We start from the raw sequence: 20,601 nt of genomic DNA on the forward strand, positions 1-20,601 counted from the left end.
CGCGCTCACGCCTACACGTACACGCGCGCTCACGCCTACACGTACACGCGCGCTCACGCCTACACGTACACGCGCGCTCACACCTACACGTACACGCGCGCTCACGCACTACACGTACACGCGCGCTCACACCTACACGTACACGCGCGCTCACGCCTACACGTACACGCGCGCTCACACCTACACGTACACGCGCGCTCACGCCTACACGTACACGCGCGCTCACACCTACACGTACACGCGCGCTCACGCCTACACGTACACGCGCGCTCACGCATACACGTACACGCGCGCTCACACCTACACGTACACGCGCGCTCACGCCTACACGTACCCGCGCGCTCACGCCTACACGTACACGCGCGCGCACACACGTGGAGAGAAGCACACGTATGCCCCGACACACGCGGACACCCACATGCGTACACGCGCGTGTGTACGGACTCTCCGGAAACAATTAGGAAGAGACGTGAGAACTAAACAGGTGTCATACTATAGTATTTCATGTTTTCAGACGTATATCTTGCTCATCTGTCCTTAGGTCTGAGTTTCCCATCAAGAATAATGTGTAAAAGTAGCTTCACAGTTCACTATATATAGCAAACTACTCACTCGACGTCTCAGTGCAGCTTCTCCTTACTGGCATAACCAGTATACACTGAGCAGCATACATTTATTAGACTTTTTACACAGCCTACACATATAGAAAACATTCGCTGTTATTTTAATTTTACGCTTCCTGACTTACAGCGTAAAATAAAAACAGCGTTTAAGACGTACTCACACAACCGCGTACAAATCCAAGCATAGAAAACTTTCATTGCGTGTCAAACTTCACATACCCATCCGCTCCCGCAGCAAAACGCTACAAACATTCGAATAATAACTCATATATATTCTCATGAGACGGCGTCGTTACCTGAAAGTCGTAGGGACACGAGCGGTGCTTGAGTCGCATCTCCTCCCTGCTCACGGCCACGCCTGTCGGCGACGTCGGCTCAGACACGTAAGCCCCGAACTCAGAGATCGGAGCCATGGGCAGCAGCATGACCCCGCGGCCCGGGTTGTGGTAGCCGCTCAGGGGCCGCGTCGGCGTGAAACCGTTACCCGTCGAAAATCCGCGCTTCGCGTCGAAGTCGATCCAACTCATCGCTGCTGCTGCTGCTCGCCAGGGGGCGCCGGCCAGTGATCTGAACGATCAACCTCCGACTCTCGCGAGACGTTCGGTGCTTATTCGCGGGGTGTCGATCGTCACACGGTGGCTCTGGCGGAACCGTCGCTAGCTAACGTCGGCACACAGTAACGAGCAGCTTTTTACAAGCGTGCTCATCAGTTGCGCAGTTGCATCAGGTCAACCTATATCTTGATGATTAGGTCGCAAGTTGCATGGCTAGAATCTCGCAAATGTTGTTTTTTTCCACGGAGCCTTCCTCGGTGTGTGCAAATATCAGCCGGTGATCATAAATCGACGCGGTGTTGACTTGATTAGACACTCGCGTGATATACCACGCAGATCTACGCGCTGCCAACGCCAAAATAATGCACCGGTTCGGCGTGAGCACTTGGCACACTCAGTGTTCCGAACTAGTGGTGTCAGTCACAACTGGAAGTGGAGCACAGAACGTGTAGTATAAAATCACGAGAGCACGTGTATAAATTCGCGTGTCAATACACGAGTACAGGTGCCAAAAGCAGTGACCCCCTCCTGGAACCCTACCCTAACCCTGATGCGTTGCATTCGTTGTGACACCAAACCCGAAACCACTTTTTAGCCTGTGAAATCTCAACGTGACCATCCTATGATACACATAGTGAAACCTCAACATACACCAGTATACCTCCAAGTACCAGAATTGCATGAATTAGGAGAATCGGCGTAACATTAATGACCTGAATGACCTACCCCCGCAACCGCACACACCTGCGTGACCTTGACCTGTTGATCCTACGGGATGTGCTACAGGTCACTACCGTCAGACACGTGTCTTCGGCAATTCACGCGTCGTAGATGATATACAATTAACCAAGCTATCGCGGCTTATCTGCGCTTCGAATGACTGAGAAACGAATCCTCGGCTAAGTTGAGGCTAAGTTGAGGCTAAGGTCGCGCGTGTACGAGTAGCAGCTGCTACAGCTTCTGCGCGCAGGTTGCCCCGCCATATACAGTTCCGCCTGCGCCGCAAACACGATGGCCCGTCCCGATGAAAACTGTCGCTCAACGCACGAGCAGGCGGCTCGCTGCTGCTGTTTTTTTTCATCTCGGAGACTGGTTGCTCCGCGGAGGATGCTCTCGCGATGTACATAGCGCGAAATAGACACGCGGCGAACGCGACGACTGAATCCAGCGTACAAATATAAATTCTTTCGCAGTTTTTACCCAGCTAATTACGCCCCCCGCCTCAGCTAAATGTCTTCGTCATTAGGAACACCCAGCAGCCGAGCCAACGTCGGTGTTCAGCGGTTCGCAGGAATGCGCGCGCACCTTTCGCGGAAAAAAAACGGAGCTATTATCGATTGTTTTTTATTGTCTTGACAGCTGCCGATAGACTGGTAACGTCTAGGAAGGATCTAGCGGACAAAGTCTCGCGTGCCGCTATTTACTGCCGAAGAAGGAGTTGTGTTACTACCTAATTTCGAGCCTGGCGTCAATAGTCGTCGCGTTAGCGTGCTCTAGTGAGCGCAGTCGTACTGCTAGTGGACACGTTTCACAACATACCCAGCAGAAAAGAGTGCAATCACACGCGGATTTCCTAAGCCATAAGCACCCCCGTCCGCCCATGCAGGCACATACCGCCACCCTATCCCAGCCCGTGGCTATTTGGATACAGTGAGAATTGCAGCAGACTTTGAGATAAGGAATGTCTGAACCCTCACGGTGAGAAAGCCTCACAAACGGCGACTAGAAAGAGACTCGCCCTGTTAGAGCAGGTGATTTACCTGAGATGACCCCCTCCCCCCAGATTTGTAAGCCCGACTACCTGACTCCAAACTGTCACTCGTAAATGACGCGTCTTAACGGATCATTCTAGCAACAACAGAAAACATCAAATAAAAGTGAATAAATGATCGAAATGACCTATCGGATTGTAAAAGTATTGGTGCAAAGCTTCGAGACCCCCAGACGTTAAAGCAAGCAGCAATCATACATGCGACCACCGTGTAAGATAGTTGTAATCTACCTAATATCAACAGCCGTGTACTGGTGCCAATCAGCATAAGGTCTTGGACTAGATCCGATATGCAAGTAACACAGCTGGGTGATCAGACGCATCGAAGAATCCTGCGGCTGCTGCTGTAATCCTCAACACGCAATCAAAGGCACACACAAACACATTTCACACTTCTGCATAAGATACACCAGCAACCGACTCCGCACGGCTAGCGCTCCATACAGCTGCGTGTACGACACTATACACCGGCCAGCTATCTCCTTGCCACTGCGTGTGTACACCGCGTATATAACCCGGCAGCATCCCCGCACCTCCACCCTGTCCTCCTGGCCTGCCTCCGCGCAGAGCTACTCCGCATGAATGAGCCTGTTAAGGATTACCCATTCCGCAGCAAAGAGCCCCGACCACTACCACCCGGACTGAGCCATCCAATTGGCAGGCAGACTTAGCGGGGAGGATGTTCGGGGAGTGTGCGTGGGGGGAGGCGGCCGGCGGAGGGGTGGGCTGATAATTGTTGTTTGTTTAGTGATCGCGACGGCAAAGCCCGGTTGTTCGTTAGCAACCCCCGACCACGCGCTGTTTGACACTAGCGTCATCGCCACTTGCAGGATTGCTGCTATAACCTACATCCAAGGGAATGCTGACGCAAACCACGACTGATAGTTTCATGGAAATTTCTCACTAAATCTATGGATAAATCACGACTTACTAGTTACTAAATTATATGTGTGTATTATCTATGTGTATATCGACAATAGTATGATTGACGCACCCATGTTCATAACTACTACCAGGAAATTCTCTAAGCGGCACCGGTACGTGTTTTGCAATTCGTACGCGGTTAGCAGGGACAGCAGTAACTTTGGGCGCTACTGCTTTCCAGTCATTACACAGATACTACAGACATCACGATGAGAAAGAGAGCGTGCTCACAGCTTTGCAATTACCGACTAAGGTGACATATATATCCGACATGACGCAGAAGCACTCTCACCAGTACGCAGTTCCCCAGTGTACGCGCACAGAATTAATAGCATTCGGCCGCTAGTAGTGACAGAATTATGTCATGTCATTGTCAACGCAGTATCGGTTGTCGAACGCACGCAGGCATACACTGCATCGGTAAACACCCCCACGCGTGTACAGGTGGGCAGACGTCTGATCACTCTGTATGCTGGGGAGGAGATGACCGCCTTACTGCCGACCAATTATGGAGCAGCAGAGTCATCAGAGGCTGAACAATCGTCATGCATGCCGCCGCCCAACTGCAATCATGTACGCCAACGGGGTACGGCAACATGAGCTATGTACTATGAATGATGTAACATGGATGTACTATGAATCGCCGCGAAACTCGATACACCTAATATTATTAGCGGTTATTACTAGAGCAGACTGACAATTAAGGACACATGTGCAAGAACGAGCGCGCGCATGGATGTAGGGTTGGGGGTTATATAGCCTGCACCACAAGCACTTGGGATGCTTCAATAATAAAACAATGCTAAATAAACACGAAACGAATTTACTACAAAAAATTCCATGTTTCTCTACTCTCCTTCGTCTAATTATTACCGATAATCTCCTGAAAACGCCTTTCAAATGCTCCTCTGCAACACACAAGTACACCGCAAGCACGCCGCTGTGCAGCAGCACTCATCATTTTATTATTGAAACGTTCCAAGCGCCTGTGGCCACAACTCCCCGCTATATACCCGTAAACCGAACACGACATAAGAACACAGAAGCACTCGCCTGCTGCATAGATTGTTATATTAAACTAATCTCTAGCAGTTACTGCATCACCATCCTGCACTTGCCTAACTATCGAGTCACCCTTCCCATCACCCTCACATGTCCCATTCTACACAGCCACTTGTACTATGCTCCCATAACCCGCCCACTATGCACATTTACGACTATTACTAAACACCCCTCGCGCGTTGCTCGGCCATTGAATCGCACTATCCGTGCCCATCTATTATCCCGTCAAGTTATCGTCGAAACGACATGTGCACAATATGCCGAATTTCGCCGTTTTCGAAAATCGCGCACATACCAGACGAAGTACTCAAATATTATAACAATGTACTCTTCGTTGTCTCTCACAGCCACCGCGTCACATATTCAGATTATTGAGGTTGCACAAAATGATGACCGCGGTGTAGGTCCGAACCACCTGTAGCAGGCCAACTTACTCTGTAACACATGCGAAGAAATTGCAACCACCTGTCTCAGGACAGATATATAGTGCCTTATATACGAGAACCGCCTAAGAAGTGTGAAATAAAAGCCAGATGCATCGCAAAACAGTGATACTTATGATCCCGGTTCAGACCCTGTTAGCCCCGGCGGGTACCATACGGGCGATAGACGGAAACCGAACGCAGCAGAAACGCTCGCTCGATTACACGGCAAACAGCACTTCTCGCCAGTCTAATGATTACCAGTGGAGTCATCTAAACGCGATAACAACTACTTGACCCAGTTGAACGGTCTTTCGCCATATCCTAAGCCGTGGAAGTCTTCTTTTATCTCGGCCCGCATGCGCAGAGTGTGTGAGCGTTCATTGGGACTTAGCCAACCAGAGGAATGACAGATGGGAAGTAACATCCTCGTAAAGATAACCTAGTCTTTCTGCGAGGGAAACTAGAGACCTTCAAACTGCTAGCGTGGAGTAGGTAGCACATTCGTATGTGTCTGTCACCACGTCAGACACACACTAGTCGCTCTGCCTCTCTACTTGAGTGTGAGTGCACACGTGCATGCGCATTCGTACGTGAGTGCGCGCACACACCTAATGTGCACAGATAACATGCCACTACGAAGACATATATACCGTACCCACAGTTTTATAATCACCACGAGGAAGTTAATCAACCACGAGAAAGAATGCCCAAAACATAAATATTATCAGGAGCTTATAAAAGGATATATTCCGTTTACAAGCTCCTGATATTATTTACAATAACCTTTATACTACATTGAAAGGCATCGACAAATTAAAAGAGTCGGAAATTCTGCTGTCATCTGCTTCTTTTTCTATCATCAGTTCAGTCGTTTCAGAATCAAACTGTTCGCTCAAAACTCGCGGATTCTATTCCCTTAGCCTTAGGCTCCGCGAGCAGCAACGGGCATAGCTCTACCGGTGTGGCCCCTTCGCTCCCGCTACAGGGAGCGAAGCTACACCGGTAGAGAGCGGTGGCGGCGAGCAAGAGGCGAGCGGAGCAATGACTACATCTGTAGCAAGGGGGCTACTTGTAGCGGGAGCGAAGGGCTACACCGGTAGAGAGCGGTAGCATGAGCGAAGATGTAGCAAAAGGCGAACGGAGCAAGAGCTACATCTGTAAGGGGTTATTACCTGTAGCGGGAGCGAAGGGGCTACACACACCGGTCGCGCTGCAACGGGCACAAACCGCGGCTGAACGCGCGCGCCGTTCAAGACACCTGCGAAACCCAAGCGTCAGACTACAATGGTCGGAGCAGCGGGCGACCCCCTCGGTAGTCGGCTGGCCGACGCACGCGCGCGGAGGAGACGCCGCGGACCTGCCAACGAGCCTTTGTTCCGACAGATAAAAGGTATAAAAGCGGGAGGCCAGGGAGCCTAATCCAGCCATTGATTGCTCTTCGGACGCGATCAAGTTTCGGTGTCATCGCGATGCATCGAGGCAGCCATGGCGGAGACGGGAGCAGCAACCGACGCCGCGTGTGCGCGCCCCATTCTATACATCACGAGACTACAGGACGGCCAAGGACATGCCGATCGCAGAGATGGCAATCTACATAGGCGCGCTTACCACCCATGCAGGGGTCGCGCATTCCTTGCAAGCGATACACGTGGAATCTTCTATCTCTCGCTTGCTTTGGTTCTTTCTCTCTCTCTTTCTCTCACGCATTTTCTTACGTTTCGGTACCTCGCTCGGTCTCTATCGCTTTCCCGCACTCACTTTGCTCTATTTCCTAGACCTCTCACACTCCCCTCTCTCTCTCTATCGATACATCAATCTCGCTCACTCGATCTTTCTCTCTCCCACCTTCTCTCTCTCTCCTGTTCACCGTTCGCCATTCTTCCGTTACAATAATCTTTTCTCTGCACGCAGGATTCGCAGCGCTGAGACGCGATTCAACGCTGTAATCGCTGACAGCTATCAAGAAAAATGTCGGTGGTCAGGAAGGAGTAGGGATTCGAAACCACCCGGTGTGGGCAGCTATGTTCACCGAGGTATCCGATGTAGCAGGCGTATGTAGCAGCCACCGTTGGTACGCGACTGGAGGATAAAACCTGTATATTTCATTCGTGCGGGGCAGACGCGTCGACGCCACGTCGCACACACGTCACGTATAAATAACGTTGTAAATAGTCATTCCGTGTCATGTTATTACCGCGATATGTCACCTGGTTTACAATAAAGCTCTGCGTCGCACACAGAAGGTAGATGGAGACGGCTGAAAGGTTTAATGCCAAACAGCGCACCCATAAAAACGCCCGAGCGAACCGGGAGCGTGTACATATCCCTCAATATTAGTGCTGCGAGAAAATACCCCTCCTCTCACAGTGATGGTCATTTACGTCTAGCTTACCTCTCGAGCTCTATAGCTTTTCGAGATTGGCAGAGAACTGTCGGGTATTGTAGTCGGGTACACTTATAACAAAACGTTTCTGACCATCTACATGGACAGCCGGATAAATACTACGCTGCTTGGAGGAATGTTGCCGCTAGAATCGATGAAACTACTAAGTAACTGTATATATAGATATAAAGCCACTGGTGTTACACGTTTTAATACTGCTTTCATTTTACGTGAAAGAATTATTGGCCAGTTAGGAGAAAAAATTCCCAGGTACCATCGATGAAACTACTAAGCAACTGTATATAGATATAAAGCCACTGGTGTTACACGTTTTAATACTGCTTTCATTTTACGTGAAAGAATTATTGGCCAGTTAGGAGAAAAAATTCCCAGGTACCATTCCATATAACCCCGCTCATAAAATATATACCGACTCATAATAACGTGTTTATTTTTCGTTAATAAATTTGTGCCTGGCATCAAACATATGGCCATAAATCCATTCAGGGTCGACTGCAATAGTGGAAACACGCGCTATATATCATTCACGTGAGTTCCGAGATCAGATTTCTAATGCGTCACTGGAAATTTAGGAGGTGGTGACAGGTAGTAGTGTGGGAACGAGCAGCTGCAAGGAGCGTTTGGCCGTACTTAATATACAGACACGCGCACGCACTCAGCTAGGCACGGACATTACATGGACGCACGCAATCATATAAGCAGACGCGGGCGCATCTCCCATATATATACACACAATTAAGCTCACATACAAGCAGACGCGGGCGCATCTCCCATATACACAAGCACACATACAAGCACAGACAGACGCATCTCCCATATACACAAGCACATGCACATACAAGCACACATCCATACACATGATGCACATGTCTCCTCATATGGCATGACGTAAAGGGAGGAGGTCGATCTTTGGGATTAGTGTTAGAATAATAGCTGTAGCGCTCAGAGTTGATTTTTAACAACGTTGCTGTGTCGAAGGCATCCTTTATCAGAGCTGAATGATACTTTTCAGCAGCTATGGTCTTGCACTGCATGCTACATCTATCTATAGTACTACAAACTTACGCAGAGGTGCTGCTGTAATGCACTTTCAAGAGTAAAACGAACGAACATTTTGCCTCTCGTGTAAGCTACGCACCCCTCCCCATGCCATCAGCATACTTCGCCCGTAGTAACACTTCTGTTAGCGATACTTCACATTATACAACAATATTGGGTAACCGGTCAGAGCTCCTGCCCCCATTATGAGGAAAACCAACTTGATTGCATAACAAGTCAAGTGCTGCATACCAGAATGTGAGAATTAATACGTGTGTGTACAGGGCATACACTGCCATACATTCTCGAGAGCCCAAGGCTACTGCCAAGATGGGTATCACCAACGAGCAGTATGTGTGGTCCACCTGAGCAAACTGAATATAATCATTATCGTTACTTATATTAATCGGTCTCTTACTGCAATCTAAAGTACTGACGGGAGTACTCCACCAGGGCCGATCAAAATACAGATCCGCCAGTATTTTACTAAATGCCAATTACAGTATATAAGCAATATCCACCACAGTAGCAGCAGTCACTGTCCATTAAGGCTCATGCAAACTCACTCTGGAGTAGATCATGTGTGGGACAATGATGCGCGGAGAGTGTTGTGCCATATAGTAAATTGGAAAAGAGTTTGTAACGTGAAGAGGTCTGTGCTGATGTTGATTTCATTCATTTTATTATTAATGCTACATACATCCAAGAAGGCATAGAGGTATGAAAGGGACTAGGTGAAAAAGAAAAGGGGGTAGAAAAATAAAAGATGTATTTTGTACATAAATTACCAATTTCATGCAATGTGTAACACGTCTGCACAGAATACATAAAGCAAGATCGAGATGGAGGGAGACAGGGGGAGAGAGGGCGAGAGAGAAAGAGAGAGAAGAGGAGAAGAGAGAAGAGAGAGAGAGAGAGAGAGAGAGAGAGAGAGAAAGAGTGGGGGAGGAGAGAGAGAGAGGAGGGGAGAGAAAAGTCTGTGTGTGAGAGAGAGTAATTGAGAAACATAAAGATAGAAAGCTACTAAGCCTATGCCTACCTGTGTTTGCAGTTGATGGGTGAGCAAAGAAACCTTGTCGTTTGCTGTGTATAGCTCATGTCTCAGCTTTAGAATCTCTCCTGGAGGTTGTTCGTCGCCCTAAAACGTCACAGACCACAATAAAGGACTGCATGCGATTGAATAGCTGCTAGCATTTTAAAATGTTTTACAACACTGATCTCATGTACAGAATTAATAAGTTTGACTAAACAGGAAAAACCAGTATTTATCAGCAAACATCAGCATGGATAAATAGAGCCTGTTGATGTTACTCACTGCGGAGAAGGTAGAGGAGGATGACGACACAAGTGAGATGGAGGATCCGTGATCTGAAATCACAAGATATTCACATGATTGTTGTTGCTTGTATATTACAAGCAGGTATATGTGCATTGAATGATGCTGATGATAATAATAATAATAAAAAATAATAATGATAATAACAATAATAATAATTTAAACAACAATAACCATCAAAACACGAATATACAACTCTTACATTATTACAATTAGGTGAATATTAATTGAGTTTTATGTAGCAAATACTGCTAAACATGAACAAATGTCTTAGAACTAAGTAGTGAATTTCTAACATTTCTACAACCTGTGTTGTGTTTTTTATGCAGTTAAACTTTTGTTGAAACGTTTCTTCCGTATATAAGTCGACATTAATCCGAGTGTGCTACTTAATTACATCCTGTGAAACCACGTGGAACATTATTGAAGTAGATTGTTACACCGTTAAGAATACTGGTGTGGAAGGGCTTTACTGTACGCGGTAGCAACCATATGTAAATTGCGCAAGATATAATCGAGGGTTCGTACAGTCATGTGATGTATATCACAAAATTCCAAGACTGGTGCCAGACTAACAAATATTTACCAGTTCGGGTTACGCAGTGCTTTATCGGAGACACAAATAATGAAGATGTACAGTTTGTATGCATTAGGTTTGCTAAAAATGAAATAACGCTGAGATTATTGCTGGACAAATCGAATTTATCTTTAACTAAATTTGCCAGTGTTTGACCGGAGGTAAAGCATATTTCCAAGAACTTTGCAGCACCAGTTGTACGAACCCTGATCCTACACCATTATTAGTGTATGATAGTTTTTCTCTCCACCTGCTTCCGAAATCATAGACAAGGTCATGATTATCACCTAGTAGGTCGCCAAAGATGTTAGTTTCATCATCCTGCAGGTCAAAGGCCCCCGGACGCAGAGAAAACCGTGGGACTTCAAAACTGTAACTGTTACGTTGTGGTGCACGAAATCGCACATATGCTATAAAACAACAACGTTAGTATGCATTAAGGGCAAAAGCCAAAAAATAGCAAAATCACCAGAGGTAAAGGTAAAAGATGCCTATCTGTGCAATCTGTGTCGCCTATAATTTACATCACAAATATCCCTGTTAACAATATCACAAATATCCCTGTTAACAATATCACTCCAAACATATGCTCTTAATAGCAAACTGCACGTTAACGATATACCCATTGCCTGCTATCATTAAGATTTACATCCACATTGTGGTTATATAAGCGATGAAACTGAATTGAAAAAAAAACCAGTTTGTATCCAATAATGATTATTACAAGTATATATGTATATACTTCAAAAATGTTGATATCATCCCAATTCAGATTTGCTTTGGAGATTGTTGGAAAGGCACCTTTTACTGGATTAGGAGTGTGCAAAACCTAATGCACAGGCACAATTAACCATACACACAATATCAAACCACCAGTGTAGAAATTGATAAATAGAATTACTTTCAATGAAAACAAGTGGGAGAGAAGGGGATTCTACGCTATTAGTTGCTAGCACGAAATGATATTATGAGGTAGGAAACCACTTCCAATGTGAAACAAATAGGGAGAAAATCAAAATAATTTCACAACACATCTTATAGCTTGTTATGTTATCTAAATACATGTCTTTGCATTCCATAACATACCATGTTATGCTACATGACTTCGCATTCCACAGTAATGACTAATTTTTGTTAATTCCATTACGCACCAGAATGTAAGTATATAATTATATTCAGTCATCAGTCACCTCAACATGAGAACTGCAACTCTAATCACCAAGCTTACCATCACCATCTCTTCCCGAAGTGGTACCAGATAACCTAGTTGCCATGCCTGGCGCGTAGTGACCTGTGTTTGACCCGTACTGACCCTCTGCTGTCTGGTGCTGACTTGTGGGAATGCCAACGCCAGAGCCACTGTAGTTTGGTGCGGACAGACGGGGGTGCCCATGATAGGTGGAACTCGGCTGGGTGCAGTGGGGCCCTCCAGTCAGCATACCACTGGCAGGTGGTGCTGTCACCTAAACATTTTTACAAAATTATGGAACGATATTTAAAGCCATTAAATATTTATTGTATTTCTCCCTGGTCTCTACCATACATTATAATATTACCATATGAACTCTAAAGATTGCTGACGACAGTTCCATTACAGTCTATCATGCATCACACCAACGACAATGGTATCATTCCACTCACACTCACTGTTGCTATCTGCACAGAACCCGAAAAGAACGACTGCGCTATGAAAATCTAACACCTCCCTTCGCTTGTTGACATACCCTGCAGTGTGCGCTCTGAGCAGGTGAGGACGGGTAGCCTCTCTCACTGTGCGTTTCCTCCCTGTCTGTGGAACGCCCCACAGGAAAAGCTCTCTCGCTAGCTGTGCCACGTGCACTGTCTCCTGTGTCGGTGGTCTCCCTGTGTATTGTGTAACATCAACAAGCAGCTGATTCATGCATTCCATGCTCGCAACTCAGTTCACAGTTTACATTGTGATATTTGTTTACATTACATGTATTAGTATTTGAATTACAATTACATGCAATAAAGATTTAACAATAATAATTTAATTATATCTACTCACTACTCTCTGGAAGCACATATATAGTCGTATAAATTAATAGAGTCATAGTTCAAGTGTCAAGGGTCACATACCTGCGGTTTAGTAGCCTGCGAGCATTGCTCAGACTGTGGTTTCGAGCATGTTCAATCGCTGCCTCGATGCTGCCATGACCACTAGGTTGCGCCACTGACTCCATCGACTTGCCCTCGACCAATCCGCCACGAGTTGGCACGCTGGATGCGCGACTGCATCGCAGGTACTGGTGCGGACTTGTTGAGCGCCCCCTATCAGGCGTGCTAGGTGGTCGCAGATTTCCGGGGATGAATGTGCCCATGGTAAGCCCACTATTTTGGGCAGAGGTGCCTCTGTACCTGAGATGCACAACCCAGTCCATTACATACTTTCACTATTATGATTATTGTTATTTATAATAATAATAATAATAACTATTATTATTATTATTATTACTATTATCATTATTATTTCAAAATATTGGGCATTGACTATAAAAGCAGTGTAAAGTGTCATGGAATAAACGCTCACATCGACGAATAAACTTTCTATACAGCCCACACTTTTATAGTCATTTTTCGCAAATTTTATTTTTCGATGCAATTTTCTTTCCTTGCCACTATGTTATCAATAATTTAATTTTAATCATCGTTATTTCACCCTTATTTTAATTTCCATGCAACCTGTACGTCTGGATATTGTAACAGACTACCTACCTGGCCATTGGATTTGTGATGACAGTCTCCACAGCAGTTTTTGGGATGATGGGTGCTCCAGGAACATACCTGCCATCAGAGCGTAATGCTGGACTGGCTGACCTATGCAAAATAGAACAATTTCGTACCGAGTGAGCATCATGGGCAAGAGACCTATAATCCAATGCTACAGGGCATATGTCTTCTGTCATAGACATATTAGATTACGTACTACATGTTACATACTATATTTATTATATATATTACATATTACATTTGTCACGTATAATTATTAATTCAAGTATTATCTTTGATTGAGCTGTAATTTAAACTAGACATTATTCTAATGCACACGACTAAATATAGGAACCATGTAAAATTACAATATGAAAAAGTTGCTTTCAAAACTTTCTAAAGTTTAAATGTTTTTTTAATAGCACTACTAAGTATTAACACATAGTTTACATGTACAAGTTTTTATGTATAAGTAAATAAGTTTCCTCTGAACTAAACGTTAAATGGGCCCTAGATCCTCTGATCACCATATAGGACAGCATTAATATTTTCCCTACATAGACTGGCAGTCATGTGTGCAATCAAGTGATTTTTGCCTAACTAGGGGATTAGGCCATCTAAGATAGGCTTAAATGCTGATAAATTCCAATCATCCGATATGGGATTATATGCGGGAACAACCTCCTGTAATTCTGTGCAGCATCACGTGCGTGTAAAAAACTCTGCGTGTGTCTACTGGCCTCGCCTATCACGCGCGGAAATCGATGATGCTGGCATCTGATTCTTTTCAGTTTCTTCGCGTCTGATCTGCGCTACATGCAGCAGACTTTATCAGCTGGCTGTAGCTGTCACTGTCATGTAACCCGATCGGTCATCCCACCATCACCACGCCTTCACAACTCTCAGCAACCTCTAAAGCACCACGAATGTTTCCCTGGGACGCTTCACCCGCCTCTAGAAATCGGCGGAATTTTCCCTCAGAGTTGGCTGCATCGTACGATTAACAATGGCATGGAGGGTATTCAGCAGAATGCAGTCAGGAGGAGGGTGAACGATAGTGAATGGCACTGTGGTCAGACATGACGTCCGCTCTACCTGTTGGGGTGTTGACTAGTGTCCACCGTCGGGATCATCCTGTGCTTGCGGTCCAGCGTGCTTGACCCACTCATGTACCCTGAACTCAGCTGCCCAGCACGGCTGTAGTTCTCGTAGCCACCACAACGTGGCGCTGTCGCCTCATCGAATGAACTGGACAGTACTCCGGCCGCTGTGTGGGCGGGTATAGATCGGGCCGAGCTTGCAGAGCCTTTTCGCTGACCGACGACAACAGTTGTGTCAACAAGGCGATGACCATTGGCCAGCTGTGTTGTCGTGCCAGGCAGTCTCGATCCTTAATGAGGTGATAATGTGAATAATTATGATCTGATATCAAAAGGAAATCTCTTGGAAAATATCACGCCCATGTTTTGGATATATTCCAACCGAATATTAGAATTTGATAAAATGTCATACCCACTCGCCTGGACAAGTTATAAACTGCATCATAAGCATACGCTGCATCATAGTTACTGCTTCATTTAAGTGTACCACGTTGATGGTTTTCACACTGTACATACAAGATGACATAGCCTTTGATGCCGCATTTCAAAACATAGCAAACGCAATGAAACAAAAAATAAAGTTTACATGTATGAACAGCTGGTTTTTGTGCAAAAGCACGCACAGCTTCAAGTAATTAGCCAAGTGTTCAACAAAACCTCTAAAAAGGCAGCAGCCACAGACAAAACACTAATAAACATGACGAAAAAGGCATGCTACGGAAAGGCAAGACAAAACAAAGAGTTCCCATAACGGCTGGCAGATGCCTAATATATACCTTGAAAAAGCAATACAAGAGAACAGAACAAACAAAAATGGCGAGCAGTTTTCCACAAATACTGAATCTACAACCTCAAATCTGAAATCTACAACATCAATGTTTTTACCACTTTGCTCACCGGCAAAACAATAAACATGGGATCGTGTCAGCGGCTTACCCATGGATCGCCCCGTACGGGGATTTCCGGGCATGGTTGCCGTCACTGCGCTTGTGACTGCTGGTCTGGGGGCGCCACCATCAGAGTGAGTCTTCTGTGAATCTCGGTGAGATACTTCCTCCTTGTGTGGTCCTTTGGGACTGTGCCCCACCCTCTCAGCTGCCTCTCGTGGGCTCCTCAGCTTCGATTCTTCTCCTTTGGGCGGCTTCTTCTTGTTTTTAGGCGAGGATTTTGGCGAGGATTTTAGCTCACTGCATGTTCTTGGGGGGACAGCTGGAGGTGCACCCTTGTTGTGTGGAGGTCTAGAAGAGAAAAAAAACGTGAAGCATTAATAAGGGAAGACCTTTCCAACATTCCTCACTGTTGACTCTAGTTTACTATACACCCGTCAGTGCTACCTAAAGTATTTTTCAGTAATATCTCACAAAACATTCATTTTTAATTACTCTCTCCTACTAATCCTCTGTCAATCTTGAAAGTAACCTTCACGTGACTTTAGGAACCTTCAATCTGTTAATTTACCAATATTTTCCCTCTCTAACTAACTTGTGGTCAACTTTGAATTGTCCCAAAACTCTTACAATTACTGAACTTGGGCTATTGTCTTGATACATACGTGGTGCAGCAAGAAAATCTCACTAGCAATACGAGTCATCAGTGCCGTGCATATTGTGCCAGTATATAAGCCATAATACTCTCCACTATATCTTACAGTAATCTTCACCTAGATGTTATTCATGACTCAAGGAAAAATTACACCAACCCTAGTCTGGATGGTGTTCCATTCTGTGTCGGAGCAGGCAGCCTCCTTCCCTGCCCTGGTTGACCACCTCCTGCCGACTGTGGCACGCTGCTCCCCCTAGCGTCTGCAACTGGAAGCCTTTGCATATGCAGAGACCTCACCTGGTCACCCGATGCAGCAGAGTTTTGACTAGGTTCCTTTCCTTTACCACTAGGTGCTGCCAACTGTAAACAATTGCCACAGGTAGGTGCAAACCGATCAGAAAGTGATAACTCGTCACTTAATTAGATTTCAGTGGCTACACACCCACATATATTTCAACTTTATTATCACTATGTCAATAGCCTGCAGCAAACTTAATTGCAAATTGGGTCATTGCCCACACGTAAATACACGTAATCACAGCCTACCTTTCTACTAGGAACAGGGAGCTGCCCTGCAAGCTTATTCATGCCACAGTTGTTAGACAGGTATGACCTTGGGGTAGATTGAAGCTCATCTGCGCTCATCATCATGTCCTCTATAGTGTCATCAAGGTCACTGCTAGCACTGCTGCTATCATCAAAGCTACAAAAAATTGGAGGGCACCATTTTTAGTCCCACAAACTCCTCAGAAATTTAAATGCGAACGTATTTGAATAATAGTATTTAATCATGTACTTTCGCACTGTGTCGACCCATAAATAGTTTTACCCAAAGCAGACAAATATTTGGAATTACATGTCAAAATAATGCTGCAAATAATATGTTGCATAGCATTTGGAATTGGTATAACAATTCTGCCAGAGGGGGTAGCCAGCCTTTCCACCATTCCCTTCACTTCACATATTATAAGGTTGCCAGGTCAGCGTGCTGATCTATATCTGCACAAATAATACATGTCTGTGCGTGCGTATATATGCGTATATATATATATACATATATGCATGTACGCACTCACAGACACATGTATATATATATATATATATATATATATATATATATATATATAATAATAATAATAATAATAATAATAATAAATGCCTATCGTAGTCCTAAGGAATGTGGTGGTACCCATGCCGACTCTTTGGCGAAAGTAATACACACAGTTGATACCATATACCATACATCGTGAACAAACAATTTCTAATAATACCTGACGAACCATGGCGCAACCGATATTTTCTAGGCAAATTTTTACTAAACGCAGCACTCACAATGAAGCCGCATCTGTAAGCTTGTTATTCAGTCGGCGCGGGGCACGTTAATTCCTGCGTTCATCTCCAGGCACTAGCAGACGAGATCACCACGCGTAAATATAGCTTACAGGCGCACGCGTGCGCGTAGTCGGTCGTAAAGCGGCAGCACCGCGCGACCCGCTCACTTGACGCACGATAATGTCTCTACGGGTTCCGACCGAAATAGCGCCACAATAAATAAAACACGGGGACACCGACAACAGGCGCGCGCCATCGCACATGCACGCCCACGACGGCAGTATTGGCACTCGACGCGCACCGGGCAACGTAAAGGCCGGCACACATACACACACGCGCGCACACGGGCGACGGTACGCACGCACACGCACGCACACACACACAGCGGTCGCACGCGCCTCACTCCCTCGCTCCCGCGCGCACGTGTGCGGCGTGGTCTGGTGTGGCTTGCTGCAGCAGCGCTACTAGCAATGCTGGCACGCGAGCGCGGGGTAGCGACGAGGAATGTGCAGCCGATACGTATGTAGGCCGATACGCCGACGACCGGAGAAAATGAAAACAAAAAACGCGCCGAGCTTTAACGCGCCCGCGATGACACGTGAGGGTGGCGGATGGGAAGGGAAAGGGGGAGGGGGAGGTGGAGGGGGAGGCCCAGCTGCCTCTCCAGCGTCTGCCAACATTCTCAACCTCCAAGATCGGGCCGGTGATCATCAGGGGAGCGACAGCAGACGCCATTGCTATATACTCGGCAACGAGGGAGGGGGTAAAGTTCGCTTACTTCCCCGCTCCCGCAGACCCTACACAGTAAGTGGCCAGATGGCAGACCAAGGCATGGCGAGATGATTGATATAAGCTTCAACCAACTCTCCGGTATTACACGAGCACGCGGGTAGGCGTAGTAGCGGTGACTACGCGCACGAACAGTTTTTTCAATGGCCACGAAGTTGTGCCATCATTCCAGTAACCGAGACCGCAATGTTGTCATCACTGTCCTTACTACTATACTACTATAACTATACTATATACTATATACTATACTTTACTTAGCTATGTCAGCACACTACGAGCAAGATACGAGCAAAGCAGATGAATGATTTCAGATGTCTTCAATGTTACCAACGATCTGTAAGCACGGGCAGCAATGAAGAAGTAGCACACACGTGCAAGCTTCACAGACAGACATATAGTATCATTGCACCCCCGCTGGCAGCAGCATCTTAACAAGTTCTGCCGATATTATGTCAGCAACGAAGCGTTGATGAATGAACATGGTACGTGCACGCATGAATAAATATATAATGAATGAATGGATGTATATGGAGGACGGGTGTGTGCGCGCGTGTGTGCGTGGGTGCCTGCCTGTGTGCGTGCGTGGCTGCGTGCCTATGTGTACATCTGTACGCGGACGGACGGCCAGACGGACGCCAGTACGGACATACGGACAGACTGATAGATGGATTGATGGGTGGATGGACGGACGGACGGACTGATGGATGGATGGGCGGATTGATAGATCGATGGTTGAATAAATGAATTGATTGCTGAAAGATTTGAATGTACGAATAAAACCAAGCCAACTAATAAATCGAGACCTAATTACCCGATTGTGAAATGTTGGTAATACATTATTCTAATAGCTGCCAAAAATTTAGCCACAGACCTAGCCAATACCGTACTATAGAATTTCCACGCAACATGCTTAGAAAGAATAGTTGAGTAATTTATACTACAATTTAATCGTTAATGATTTCGCTAACTAACTGCTCTTGATATGATAATTATCTAAGATGATACTGAATTACCGACAGCGCATTATAAATATCAGGAGTGCATAAAACGTTTTAACAATCCAGCCCGTGCATTGCGAATTGATTAATAAAAAGTCACAGCTGTTCTCGTGTCGCTAACTTTAGTACCAGCCACACAACTCGCCGCAGCCTCGGTGGCAATCTACAGCATATTTCAGTCTGTATAAGAAAGTCTGCAAGTTCAGCAGGCGGCCTGTTTGTAAACAAGCGGGCAAGGCGAGAAGCGATGTTTTTCCACGGACGGCACAGCGACGATTCCACTTACGACTGGAGCATCTACACGACTCGAGCCGGCAACAATGCAGCATCTGCCGTATCCATGGATACGGCGTTGTTTGTTGAATGCATTCGCGCAGTAACCTTTCTTCAGTACGCCGAAGATCGCGAGCCGCTTGCAGAGCTCGCGCGCGCGAGACGGATTCTATCTAATAGCCTCGTTCTATTTTAGTGGCGAACGTGAAAAAATCCGTCCGTAAAAACACGCGAGAGGATAGCAAGAAGCAAACGGCGATTCGAGTTTTTCCTGACGTTGACGATGATGACAGTTGTAAAGCTTATAGATGGCACCCCTGCTGCGCTACTAGCATCAAACCATTATGAAAAACGCTAATCTTGGCGACACATGAAATTCCGATAGCAATTAACTGGTTATAACTTCTGACTCCCACCTGTGATGCCTAACTAGGAGTACTAAAGGAATAGCTGACTCGATGAGCTAAATGGTCTTTAACCTTCCCCTTCCTTAAATATATTTCCGTACATATGCCCCAAATTATGGCGATTCATAAAAACCTTATTCATCTAGTACGCACGTCTTCAAGCATGCACATGTTATTAATTATAACAAGAGCGTATAAAGGATATCTTCCTTCTTTATACGGATCTACCTTCTATAAGGATCTACCTTCTATAAGTATCTACCTTCTATAAGGATCTACCTTCTATATGTATCTACCTTCTATAAGAATCTACCTTCTTTATACGGTCTTGAGTATAACCATTAAGGATTGTAGAGTCAGATTCGCCCTCATAGATGAAACCGCTGTAGAAGCGCTTAACAGACACAATCACAACAAGTAACAGACACAATCACGAGGCAAAGCGTATGTGACAGACACGACTGGGGCGATACCCCCACCCATACACACACTCTCCCTTTTCCCTCGCTTTCGCTCACACGCTCACTCTCTCCGTCTAACCCTTGCTTGTTCTCTCTCTCTCTCAGTCTCTCAGTCTCTCTCTCTCTCCTTCCCTAAGTCGCTCTCTCTCTCTCTCTCTCTATCTCTCTCTCTCTCTCTCTCTCTCTCTCTCTCTCTCTCTCTCTCTCTCTCTCTCTCTCTCTCTCTCTCTCTCTCTCTCTCTCTCTCTCTCTCTC

The 20,601-nt window shown here is 45.9% G+C and overlaps 1 protein-coding gene across 6 annotated transcripts in view; it reads right to left on the reverse strand.

Annotated features, from left to right (window-relative positions):
• Window positions 1-20,601, reverse strand: part of LOC106807808 (neuron navigator 2-like) — an 80,264-nt gene that overhangs the window by 18,949 nt on the left and 40,714 nt on the right. For 4 of the 6 annotated variants that reach the window (XM_014810263.1, XM_014810265.1, XM_014810262.1 and 1 more), the window contains 11 exons: window positions 16,633-16,789; window positions 16,244-16,446; window positions 15,481-15,782; window positions 14,540-14,834; window positions 13,451-13,552; window positions 12,815-13,093; window positions 12,439-12,577; window positions 11,943-12,177; window positions 11,002-11,124; window positions 10,117-10,169; window positions 9,841-9,939 (listed from right to left, as the gene is read on the reverse strand). In XM_014810263.1, coding sequence (XP_014665749.1) covers window positions 9,841-9,939; window positions 10,117-10,169; window positions 11,002-11,124; window positions 11,943-12,177; window positions 12,439-12,577; window positions 12,815-13,093; window positions 13,451-13,552; window positions 14,540-14,834; window positions 15,481-15,782; window positions 16,244-16,446; window positions 16,633-16,789 — 1,987 coding nt within the window. The remainder of the gene's footprint in view (window positions 1-9,840; window positions 9,940-10,116; window positions 10,170-11,001; window positions 11,125-11,942; window positions 12,178-12,438; window positions 12,578-12,814; window positions 13,094-13,450; window positions 13,553-14,539; window positions 14,835-15,480; window positions 15,783-16,243; window positions 16,447-16,632; window positions 16,790-20,601) is intronic. The other 2 variants (XM_014810267.1, XM_014810264.1) reach the window with 2 other exon arrangements.

This window comes from Priapulus caudatus, unplaced genomic scaffold (genome assembly GCF_000485595.1).
Source record: "Priapulus caudatus unplaced genomic scaffold, Priapulus_caudatus-5.0.1 Scaffold235, whole genome shotgun sequence".
NCBI lineage: Eukaryota > Metazoa > Priapulida > Priapulimorpha > Priapulimorphida > Priapulidae > Priapulus > Priapulus caudatus.